The sequence below is a fragment of the Gobio gobio genome (genome assembly GCF_949357685.1).
Source record: "Gobio gobio genome assembly, chromosome: 17".
NCBI classification, from domain to species: Eukaryota; Metazoa; Chordata; class Actinopteri; order Cypriniformes; family Gobionidae; genus Gobio; species Gobio gobio.
The window spans coordinates 45,046,348-45,059,547 of NC_137110.1; the positions used below are offsets into that span (position 1 = coordinate 45,046,348).

Genomic DNA, 13,200 nt, shown 5'->3' on the forward strand with positions numbered 1-13,200 from the left:
CGTTATGTGTTCCTGTTTGTGTTTGATCTGTTCAGTGAGGCCTATGCTATTGGGAAGAAAGAGACACTGCCCAAGAATGAGCCTTCATCCTCATCCTCATCAGATCCAGTGCCTGATCTGTAAGGATCTGCTGACTGACGCTGTGATGATTCTCTGCTGCAGGAGCAGCTACTGTGATGAATGTGAGTTTGTTTAAGCAAACACCAGTCAGAAACAAACAAACAGGCTTTTTTGACAAAAACCAATACCATCTTCTGGTCTCAGTTATCAGAACGTGTTTTCTGGAGTCTCATGTTTGTCCCACCTGCAGACAGTCAGATGTTTCTCCTGCGCTTTGACAGAAAACATAGTTTTGCATCAAGTAAGACCTTAAACCCTGTTTCTTGTTGTTCATCTTCTGTATGTTCACTTCAAAACTATTTTATGATTCTTTCTCTCACAGGAGGTGAATCATTTTAGTAATGGAACCAGATATTTGCACTTCTACTGAAGTCCAAACCACAGCCGCCCATCCCGGTCCCCCATTCCAGAATCCTCGTCAAACAGGGGTTGAGATGTGAGAGGGAAACGTTCCCATTCTAGATATCCTCTGAACAGATATGTAGACCAGAAGAGACCATGATAAATGATCTCAAAGAAAAACTAGCAGCAAAAAAAGTAGTTTTTATTAACTATATTTTATATACATTTTATATTTTTAAGGAACATTGAGAAATAAATGTGTATACATTCTGCATATTTTTATAAATGCAATAAAGCTACAATAGCAAACAAAGATGGATTTAACACACTTTTTACAACTTCACCTACACACAGATTTTTATACTGTACAAACTGTATATTCTATCCCAACACACTAAACCTACCTATCACAGAAATTGCATATTTACATTTTCAAACCAATGAATACTTATGGGGACATTTTGACCCCATAACGTAGGGCAGGGGTCTTCAACGCTTTTCAGGGCAAGGACCCCTTAGGCGATAGAGACATAGAGCAGGGACCCCCGATACAAAATGTGTCAAACAGAGCTACATATTAAGCATAGCCTTCGATATTAATAGAAACTTACTATATTATGATTAATACTAAGACATATTATGTTAAGACAGTAGATCAGAACTATGCACATTAATGTTGTTGCACGCATGACTGTGTATTACTTTTCATTGTTAAAATTGAGATTTATACATCATAATTAACAACATGTTGCTATAAAAATCACAATTCAGTAGTTGTTTGCAGTTGTTGTAAATTATTTCAATTGATTTGCAGTCATACATTTATTTTTGTAATCAGATGGACAATTAAACATTTACTTAAACCTTAGCTACAAGTTTATTAAAATCAAATTTTAAATTGACTGTGAGATGGACAATTAAGAATCAAATCACTAGGCTATTAGATAGATAGATAGATAGATAGATAGATAGATAGATAGATAGATAGATAGATAGATAGATAGATAGATAGATAGATAGATAGATAGATAGATAGATAGATAGATAGATAGATAGAGAGATAGATAGATAGATAGATAGATAGATAGATCGCAAAACGTAAACTTAAACGTAACGTTTGCCAAATCTGTTTCGCCAATAATATTATACTATTACAGTACCAATGGAGGGTGCTTTGCTTTCGTTTCAGGGTGCTTATATTTTTTCTCCATGTTATAATTTGTTATGATTTAATTGCCGGACCCCCTGCAGTACCACTGCGGACCCCTTAGGGGTCGCAGACCCCCGGTTGAAGACCCATGACATAGGGTTTACTTGAACCACACACACACACAAAGTACTGAAAGAAATAGTATCTTTCAACTTCACAACAGCAGTGTAATATATCAAAACGGATGTGTTTCTGTAAAAACAAAGTAACTAGCCAGTCCTAGCCTAGAATATACTGTATAGTCAATATGTTATTTTCGCAATTATCAGGGAAATCAACAGTCTGCTAGAAAAACACCACAAGTTAGCTGATAGGGTTTAAAAATGTTTATTTTACAAAAAGAAATGCATATACATACATAGTAACCTACCAGTATTGTAGAGAACTAGAGTTTATTTTTATTACAGTAAGGTCACATGACCATATGGAGTCACACTTCAAAAGAGGGGTTTCATTTAGAGTTTGGGCATCCTGGCAGCATTCAGACGCATGCCAACGCAAGAGGAGCCAGAAGCGTAGCGCATCTCTCTCAGCATGCCGCTCCATGTCTTTTTGTCGTCTTCATGCCTGTGAAAGAAAGTAGGTCAATGCATGTGTCATGTGTCAATAGCTACGTTAACGAATGAAGTATGTCGTTTCTAGCCCTTTCGTGTGTCATACCTCCCCAACTCAAACGCAGATCTTATGGGTGCTTGTAAAGACATGTCTCAACAGGTAAAAGTACTTTTAGCTGTGTTGCTATGTGTTATGAGTAAGCAATTGAGTTGTCTAGAGTGAGCGCAAGTGTCTTGATTAAATAAACCTATCCAACGTATCTGCACTGGGCACATTTTTTTTATATGTCACAACTGTATGAGGCACACTGTTTACACTAGTGCGTTTTCGTTTTAAAACACATAATTTTTGCTATGGTTACACCTGGCGTCCACACTACTCCAGACTTTTCAACCCTTGAAAACTGAGACTTTCGAAAACGCTGCAGACCCCGTTTTAGTTTGAAAACTCCATGGTTGCATTTCAGTATAGACGGACCAAAATGGAGACTCTTGGCTGCCCACATTCGCTCCCTGATTGGGTCTTCTGTATCATTGCTTAACCTTCCCTGATTCGTCAAGCCTCTATATGACCATTATGCTACCATAACACGTCAATGACAGACCAGAGCCGTTTATCTCAACGGCTCTGTAACGGACCAGTCTTGACGACCGTGTAAATAATAACATGGAGACGGAACTGCAAGCTTTGCTGACTTTGTTGACTTTTTTAGCAGCCATTGGGCCCTATCTTGCACCCAGCGCAATTGACTTTGTACACCGACGCATGTGTCATTCCTATTTTGCACCCGCGCAAAGCGCGCTTTTCCCTCCACAGAAGCACGTCGCTAAACTAGTGAATGAACTTGCGCTACCTGGGCGGTTCAGCGCAAAAAAGGAGGCGTGTTCCGGCGCAAACAATCCCTGGTGCTATTTTGCTGTTCCATTAAACAATTGCGCCACTGACCAGAAAAAACCTAGTCTAAAGTCAGTGGCGCGTTGCGCGTTGTTCATTATGCTATTTTAAGGGCGCATGCTTGACCATAATGTATAGCGTGCACAACGCGCATACACTTTGCTCATGTAATCTACACAGATGCAACAGTTATTTTTGCAAATCATAAATTGTTACACTAAAAAAATATTAACACATGAGATGACGGAAATCATTGTGGTGTGCCACGAAGATGTGAAAAAAATAGGCATAAATCTAGCTTACAAATGATTCAGGCTAATTGTAATAATTAAGGATAAGACCTGTTTGCCCAATAGTGGCAAGACATATATGTATATAAGGACATCTGACAAATTGGTTTGTCCGTCAAGAACCAGGAAAAAAAATCAACTGAAAAACTGAAAAAACTGAAAAAACTGAAAGACTGAAAAAAAAAAAAGACTGTGAAATCACCTTTACCATAATGTACAACATTACAACTTCACTTCTCTGTCTTTCACTGCTCTTACAAGAACATCAGTCTCCTCGGCTGTGAACCGCTCCTGGCGTGCGCCTGGTAAATACGCCATAATAATAGCAATCCATAATGGAACTTGCGCACCTGCTTTTAAAGGGAATGTTGGATGACGCTCGGATTGGTTTATTCACGTTACGCCCAAACCACACCTATGAATAATGAAGCTACTTCAGACCAACCCATTTAAGATTTGCGCCGGGCGCAAGAGCCATTTATCCCGCCGGGAAAATAGCAACAGCGCCGAGACCCGCCCACAAAGTTACTTGCGCTTCACGCTTTGACACTTGCGTTTCAGATCGTTAAAATAGGGCCCATAGTGCTGTTCAACTTTATAATACTGCAGCTGCCTATATGCACCATTATTAGAGCAATCAGCACTTGTACTTTACAGTTGTAGGCACATGCCCAGTGTGCATGAATGGTCATGTGACATGCGTTTTTGGTCCTGTAGTGTGGACAGAGATCAATTCTGAAACGCAGTGGAAACGGCAGTATGGACAAGGATCATCTTCATTTTAAAAACGTTGTGTTAAATTAAAACTCAATAGTGTAAACATGGCTTAGGTGTGTTGGACACGTCAAAGTACATTTGTCTTTCAGAATGTGTACATGATGATGCTGTATGGTCTTGAAACATCGCAATGCCCGTTCGCTTTGACATGTTTATGAACTGTTTAATCTTTGAAGGTGTAAATGCAGCAAAATTTGGCTTGCACTTCTGTAATGTCTTCAGTAAAAAATCTTACATTATTCACGTCTAAGAAGGAAAATCATTGCTCATATCCAGTTCTACTCCAGACCTATTCCAGGGCTCTTTCTTGGAACTTAACTAATTAGGGGGTTTATTCATTGATTGATTGGTTGGATGAACACAACATCAGGAAACTTACTGCCAAATGTCAGTGACCTCGGAGGGTCCGATGTTTTTGTCTTCTAGCTCTACAATAGCAAAGCCGCCAATTGCGTAGAGGTTTCCTCCGGTGCTCACAAGATTCACAGAGCTGCGTTCTTGGGGGAACTCTGTGAATGTGTCCCACCTGAGAGCAAATTGTATTAATGAATTTAATGCATTGTATAGATTTATTTTTTACATGCAGAAACAGTGAAGAGATGAAAAATGATGGCTAAGCACAGGAAGACAACATCTAATGGTAAATCTCCTGGACAGACACAATATTATCTTTCAAATAACAAGCAAACCTGTAAATAACATTGATTTAGTTTGTTCAGGTGCACTACTCACAGTGAGAAACAGTGCTTTATAGACTTAGTCGGCATTACTGGGAACGCCAACACAAAAACGTAATATTTGCCATATGCCGTGGGGGAAAACAAGCCATTAGAATGAATGCAAGTAGACCTTGAGATGTAGACGCTTTATCTTTACTCTTTGTTATGATTAAGGTTTATTTTTGCTTGGTGCAGTTCCGAAAAGTTGCCATGTGGAATTCTGCACCTCTAGTAAGTTATCTGAAGTTTTAGAGTTAAGATAAAGCGTTTAACAAGGTCTATGTGCATTCATTCTAATGGCTTGTTTTCCCCCACGGCGAATATGAGGTTTTTGTGGGCGTTCCCAGTAATGCCGACCAAGTCTATAGTAAACTAAAACTAAAACTATTTGTTAATTGAAATAAAGCTGAAAAATGTAAATATTAGTTGTAATACTGAAATTAAATTTAAGTACTAACATTACCAATAAAAATAAAATGAAAGCTAAATAGAAATGACAAAAGCTCATGACAAAATGACTACAACTTACACTCAAATGAAAATAAGTACTATAAAAGTATATAAATAATACTAAAATAACACTGGTGAGGAATCATACTTGTTTGTTCCAAAATCGTAGACTTCAGATAAAGCTGTGAGTCCTTCTTCATTCACTCCCCCAGTTACAATGATTCTTCCTTTATGAACTACGGCACCAAACATTGCTCTGGGCGTCTTCATAGCAGCCAGTTCTCGCCATTCAGACTGCTTGTGGTTGTACACAAACATTTTATTGATAGCTTTGCTGTGAGAGAGACAAGAGAGATTTATTTAATTTCAGAAGTTTATCAAACGGGATTTACAGTGCACTGATTCGTGTCAGCTTTGAACATGAAATCAAAATTGACCTTATTTCTGTCATGACAACTCTCTGAGTGTTTGGCATGGTGGATATCACAATGTTGATATGTTTGATCTTGGTGGAATAGATCTGTTACTCTGCTGCTGTTGTTGGTTATTGCTGCTGCTGCTGCTGTTATTGCTGCTGCTGTTGGTTATTTCTGGTGCTGCTGCAGAGCAAGTACAGGACTTGCGACTGCCAATACTCACAAGACAAGCTGCTGTGAGCAAGTAAGACATGCTGCTGCTGCTGCACAATATAGCACATGAATTACCAGTAGATGATCTACAAGGGTGGAGCTGGGGAAGGTGGGGGGTTTCTGAAAACACGCTGCACTGCTAAGGCAAATGCTGACCAAGTATTTGGTTGCCCTGCGAGCTCATTGGCTACTGATACAACCAATCAACTGTGCCCTTTAGAGAATGATGTGATTGCAAGCAGATTGAGTTAAGGATCTATCAGCATCTAGAGTTTCATGACAGAACTTTGTATTTAAATTCAAAATACACATTCTTGGTGTGATTGTGTTCAAATACATTTTAAGAAAAATGCACTTTGTAATCTTTCTAGTAACTTGCGTTTCACCTCAAACTGACTTTCTGACTTTTTTATTTATATACTTATATAACGTGACAGAAATGTTTGTATAATTTGTATTATTTTCTTGTACCAAAATAAACTTCAGCCACTCATTTCTAACATAATTCTTCAGAAGGTTCTGCAGAGCAGTAGGTGCTACACACAGACTGAAGTTGTCAACTGAACAGAACGTGCACGCACGCTGGAAGAAGTAGAAGAAGAAGATGAGTGTAAACGATCTTTGCCGGTGTTGTAAAAAGAATTTAAGGATACACCGAGTACTTACCAATACGATCATCATTTTTGAGAGAAATAGTAAAGGTGAATGCATATACGAACAAGTTCTCCATTTAATAAACAAATTCAACCCAAGTGCTCTTTGGTGACGTGGATGATGATATTACTGTTGATCATCTGTCCATCATCGTATAAAGCCCGCCCTGACAATTTGATTGGTCCGAACAGCTCTGGTTCGAGCATAGTTGCTCCACAATGGATCAAGTCCAGACCGAACTTCCCGACCTCAAATGTTGTGGGCGGGGCTAAGTTCAGCTGGCATCCAGGCTAGACATTTTGAGTTTCATGAAGATGAATGCAAAATTGATTCCGCATGATAAGGTTTGCTTTAAAGGCCAATTCACACTGCACTGACAGACACACCAACCCCGACAGTCACCAAGATTACAATACGTCACTTCTCAGACATTCCAAGACCAACAAATGCATATTCAACATGTTCGATTGGTGAAAACGAGAGCCGATAGATCTGACAAAACCAGATGAAGTGTCTGTCACCATCTGTCCCCGTCTATTGCCTTAAGTGTCACATTGTACTGAAAGATTCTGGAATCTACCGCCGCTTCAATTAAATTATGTATATACATAAGTATATTGAAGCGACGGTAGAATAGAATATTTCTTTAAAGAATAGAGTAAATGTATGTGTACTTCTCTCTTTCTCTCTCTCTGGGGAGAGATTGTTGTATCAATGTTTTGGTAGTATGTGTTCTTTTGATAAAGTTCAGGCCCCACTGACATGGACTAAAAGCTGCGATGCCCTAGTGCTTGGGTGCGTGTGTTTTCCATGTTCTGTGCAGGTCAGTTGGAGCTAGCTGATCAGTGGGCCTGACCTCTCAGACCATCAGGCATCGTTTATGACATCCGAGGCCAACCTCTATCCTAATCTGGGGGGGTTTTGCAACAAGCATCCTGACTCAACGACACCACTTTCGCATATCTCTATACATGTGACTACTATTTAGACTTTTATGTTTCTGTAGCCAGTCAGGATTAGCCCATCTGTCAGTGTTGATGTAATCAATGTCCTTGAAAACAGTATAACTGTTGAAACAATTGTAGGCTGGTAGGCTGGTAGAGGGAGCGCGGCTTACGAACTCCTTGTGAGACTTGAAGCTGGCTTCTACTGATGAAACTGCAAACTATTCATCAGTAAATTTCTCTTTAATTAATTGCACTCCTGACTCTTGGTCTTCATTTTTCACTACTGGTCCTGGGTCCTAGACTGTTACCCCAACAGTACCAAGGATTGTTGAGGAACTTTGATGGAGCACAGACAGCTGCGAACTACACCATATGTTCTTGAGTACCACTGATCTCATTTACACACACACACACACACACACTCTTACTTGTCATCTGTCTTTCCTCCAATGCAGTATACCAGGCTGTTATGCGAGACAACTGCATGGCCGTGAATGTGCAGAGGAAGTTTCTTGGTCTCGCTCCATTTCATCTTTCTGCAATGACATGACATATTATTGAAGACACACGTCTGAGCCAGTAGCCCACTCATGTGTGAAGAGCAGAATCAGCAGTTAAACAGTCAAAATTATGGACATATTAGCTGAATTCATACTCAGAGTCATAACACATGACAGAGTCGAGGGACTCGCTGGTCTGCAGGTCTTTGCCAGCGATGGCGAACAGTAGGTGTTGACTTTCACCCAGATTGAACAGGCATCGAGGGCTGGGCATAGGTGGCATTGCCCTCCATTCAGCAGCAATACTGTCCAGCTGGATAGGACAAAATAGTTTTAAAATGACAAATAATTTCCATAACACTTCGGTTAACTAGGGTTCAACTCATTAACATTACAGTAGATATCATGAACAATTTTCTTTTACAGCATTCATTAATCTAGGTTCATGTTCATTTATAAATATAGGCTAATATTGTTTACATATGCTTATTATTTCATGTTTACATATCACCCAGCTCTTAAATAAAGCTATGGTAATATATAATATATAGCAAATCTCAACTTCTTGATTGCGTGTATATGGTAACAAAATGTAAACTATATTATTGCCCAGCTCTAATCTACTAAATGCGACAATAAGGCATGAAGATATCAAGATATTATAAATAATAACATCATAATTTTCTGTAAAGCTGCTTTGAAACAATGTGTATTGTGAAAAGCGTTATACAAATAAATTTGACTTGACTTGATACGTAGGTACATACAACTGATATTAGTTTATAACACGTTAATGTTAATTTATAAAAATTTTAATAATAATACAAAAAAGGTTAGTATATGTAGATTCGAATATAACGTAACCTAAATGCAGTAAAAGTAGCGATCATTGAAAGTTCATGATGTCCAGTGTTAACAAAAAACAGTGTTATCGCAAGTTGTTCACAAAAGTGGTTTCGCAGGTGACTCTAAATTGTGGAATGAAGAAAAGAAAAAATAGCCAGAAAAGTGTCTTGTAAATTGATTTAAGTTTGCAGATTAAAGGTAATTTAGTTTAAAGACTCCTGAAAAGATTATTTCCATGCTGGTCCAGAATGGATAAATGCCGGTGGACCAGCATAAAGACTATGGAGGTCTCAACTGGTAAAGCTAGTTTAAGAAACCTAGTGTGGTTATCACTCCAGCACCCAGTTTTCAAAGTTGATTTGTACCTGGTAGAAGTAGCACTGCAGTGGAGATTCTTTGCTGTCTTCATCAACGAACAGGCCCCCGATGACAAAGAGCTGGTTCTTCTTGGTGCAGAGACTCACATGGTTCTTTGGCACTTGCTCTGACATGGCAGCCAGAAAACACTCATTCTCGGCCACGTCATACGCCACAGCAGCCGTGTCATTGATCATGAGGATTAGATCTCGTCCGTACATCCCCAGTCTACGAGTATCATTCAAGTAACCTGGCAGCAGATCCTCTTCCTCCTCTTCTCCGGCCTCTCCTTCCTTCTTCTCTTTGGGTTTCTTCTCGGGGAGTTTTCCTCCGAAGGCATCTTTGATGACTTGCAGCTTCTTCAAGAGTTCTGGATCGGCCTTGATGACATCGTCGGCCTCGACCTTCTCCTTGAAGTACTTCTCTGGAAGCAGGCGGAAGCGGATGCAGTCGAAAACTTCCACCAGACTCTTGGCACGTTTGGCCTTATCGCTGCGCACCCACTTCATCACCGACTCGAACACAACTTCTTCTTTCTCCACATTAAGCGTGTCTCCACCGATCAGGGCCAAGAGCTCATGAGGTGCCAGCTGAAGGAACTCCTCCTCGGCAGCCACGGTTTCAAAGTGGTCAGCGATGAAATCGCGTGCCGATATGGCGAGCCTGGGAACGCTGAGGACCAGGCCGAGCCGGAAGACGGCTAGACAATTGGACAGTGAAAGCTTCTTCTGAAGATAGTTCACACATACCGTAAACACTGAGGGAATCTGGAAACGGTTCGCCACTGCAAAAATCTCCTGAACGTTGTCATCCGTCAAGTCGATCTCAGCCGAATACAGATACTGGATGATCATGTCCACGATGTTAGGATCGACGTCGTCCAGAACCACTTCCTTGCCGGTATCCTTCTCCTTGCCGTCCTCGGAGAAGAAGAGCTCTCTGAAGTAGGGGCTGCAGGCGGCCATGATCAGGCGATGGCAGGGAAAGCTGCGGTCACCGATTTTTAAAGTGCAGTCCACAAACTTGTTCTCATTCAGAAGTTCTTTCAGCCCATCCTGCAGCAAGGTGCTCTGGAACAGCCGCAGCTCCTCCTTTATGGCTTTGGGATCCATGTTGTTGTGTTTTGAGATGGGAATTGAAGGATAAGAGAAGAAAGAAGTGGAGAAGGTGGCTGCAGGTCTGCTCGCCACACCGTCCGGGCTGGAAAAGGAAAGAGTGCTGAAAAGATTCCCAGGGTGAAGGGGTTGTTATTTAATCCTGCCATTCTAAATATAACCCTCCCGCTCTTGTCCACCCCCACTGCCTCTGTCATCCCGCAATCCTAGTTGTGAAGAGGGGGATCCCAATGTGATGGCCAGCCAAGACTCTTGCCAGCTGCCATGGCAGGACAGGCCACATAAAGATCTGAGGAGACCTAGGAGTCAGCCAGTTCACCAATCCAATTCTATTCTTCTATACTATGTCTACAAGTTTCTGTTCAAGAGTCTTTGAGTTCAATTCCCCACATTAATGAAGGGTTCACTTGCAGTGTTTGGAGACAGCTGCGACTACAACAGGTGATGAGCCATTTTCAGCTGCCTCAACCACTCGATGCCTCGAGTCACCCAAACTTTATTATACATGCGTCAGATCCTGGGAGGAGATGGAATGCTTAGTTTACACTTGTGTGCTCTCAAAATAAAAGTGCAAAACTTGTACCTTTAGGAGTACAAGAGCTCAAAGGGAAATCTTTAAATCTTCTACAATGAAGTCTAAGGTACTAAAATGCACCTTTTAGGGGTAGATAAGCTACAAAGTTGTTCTCTCAAGAGTACTGCCCCAGTGAAAAGCTGTTGTACCCCTAAAGGTACAAAGACGAATACTTCCTAGTTAAAAACATCTCAAACTGATCATTTGAACTTCGTTGGAACATAGGTGCCATTGAAGAATATGTGTTAACTTGACAATCACAAATACATGGGACTCCAATGTTTTTCCAACCCTAGAAAATGCAATGATCTCATGGCTCAGGGGAGAACGGCAGTCAGACTAGAGACACTATTACTAAAATTAAAACAGGCAGAAAGGTGTTGGGGGAAGGAGTCATGTGTATTTTAAGTCAAAGCATAAGGGACAGATGTGTGACACTATTAAAGAGAAAGCATGAGTTATTAATAACAAGCACAAATGAGAAAGAGAGAGAAATGACTAATATACCAGCTTAATGTCATATTTTAAGACGGATATACTTTTTTTTTTGGATGCTGCCTTCTTAGAATTTTGGGTTTGATAATCTTGGGGCCCTACATTTAACAAAATCCAGGAATTTCATGTATATACATTTTTGTGAAAAGAGAAAAATTCGAGAAAGATGGAGAAATTGTGTAGTATAGGCACCAGTAGCAAGAAGCTAACTGGACTATGCTAAGACGCCAAACCTTTTATCCAAAGTAATTAGTCACATGAACAAAAATGGCAGGTCATGTACTTCCAGGACTGCATCCCATGCAACTGCCATTGAGATGAATGGGAATGCTAACGGATAGCCGTCTCAAGTATTATAGTCATCCTTGAACATCACAATACCACAGTATGGTAATTTTTTTCCAGGAGATGGCAGTGTGTCCCACATGGAAAGAACCTATATGAGGATATATGCGCATATATGAAACCTATATGCAGTTTATATGCACATATATGATAATATATATGTGGGCACATATGCGTATATATGCCACATATAGGCAAAATTGAGGTGCATATATGTGCATATAAAGGCCAAATAGGTCTCCTGTATTGCTTCTTTATATCCACATATAAGCCCTATACATACAATATATGTCTCCTATATAGCTCATGGCAGGAACTGGTCATTTTGTAGCTCATATCTCACTTTGGCAACTGTCATGATGCTTAGCTCATATTATCTATTATCAATGCAATGCAAGAACTAACTAAAAAAAATTATGCAAGAACTTATGTCTGTGCAAACACGTAAAATTGGTATCACATGTAATTGGCATGTTATGGAATTTAACTATGGCAATTAGGTGAGAGGAGATGGAAAGCTATGTCTGCACGTTTTCCTGAAACATTTACAAGGTTGATTCTTTCTTGTATGAAGATAGTGGAAAAGAAGGAAATGTAAAACAAAATGGTTTGTCGTTTTTTTTATTTTGTCAATCAAGCCTTTTTTCCAATTTCAAGTCACTTCCACTTGTTTTCTGTATTGTCTTAATGCAGTTTCTAGATGAATATGGCTGAAAGGTCATTACAGTCTAAATATAGGTGAACATATAGGTGCATGTATACGTGCATATATGTACATATATGTGTACATATATGTACATATGGTATAGGAAAACGGCCAATTTTATATATGTCACATATATTAAAAAGCTATATCAAAACCTATATTAAAACATATGTTCATATAGATTATTTGTGGCAACCTCCAGAAAACCACATTACCTTATTAGAAATATAACCAAAACCAGAGTTCTGTAAAAAAAAATCCTCCTTTAGTGGAACATAAAATAAAGCATAATTTAGTGAACATGGGATTACAGAACATCTGAATTGGTTGACAGCATAACAGCCAAGCCAATGATTCACGTACAAATTATTTTATTACAAAAAGTACATACAAGATAAAAAATTCACTGTTACTGACAACATTAGATCAAAATCAAGAACACGTTTCATTTATTACATACATGCCAATTCAGTTAATGTGTAACTATAACAGACAGTGTACAATATTACAATATTGCTTATTCACAGTTCTGTTGCATAACAATGTCCCTTAATAAATGTCCTTTCCTACTCTTTCTTTTTGATATTCTCTGTGTATTTCAGTGCAGGTCCGTCGTAGTGATAAGTGAGGAATTACAGACAAAGGAAAATGTATCCACAATTGACATCAGCCTCC

The 13,200-nt window shown here is 39.6% G+C and overlaps 2 protein-coding genes across 2 annotated transcripts in view; both read right to left on the reverse strand.

The window, feature by feature from the left end:
- Positions 1 to 1,983: 1,983 nt before the first annotated feature.
- On the reverse strand, positions 1,984 to 10,871 carry klhl41b (kelch-like family member 41b). The gene is made up of 6 exons (XM_079841885.1): positions 9,299 to 10,871; positions 8,243 to 8,400; positions 8,016 to 8,123; positions 5,506 to 5,691; positions 4,568 to 4,714; positions 1,984 to 2,239 (listed from the first exon to the last, which is right to left on the reverse strand). The coding sequence occupies exons 1-6, from the start codon at positions 10,400 to 10,402 to the stop codon at positions 2,128 to 2,130; spliced, it is 1,815 nt and encodes a 604-aa protein (XP_079698011.1). The 5' UTR covers positions 10,403 to 10,871; the 3' UTR covers positions 1,984 to 2,127.
- Positions 10,872 to 13,191: 2,320 nt separating this feature from the next.
- col28a2b (collagen, type XXVIII, alpha 2b) overlaps positions 13,192 to 13,200 on the reverse strand; it is a gene marked incomplete at both ends in the record, with an annotated part of 31,008 nt that continues 30,999 nt past the window's right edge. The window contains one exon of the mRNA XM_079840048.1: positions 13,192 to 13,199. Within this exon, the coding sequence (XP_079696174.1) occupies positions 13,192 to 13,199 (8 nt within the window). The remainder of the gene's footprint in view (position 13,200) is intronic.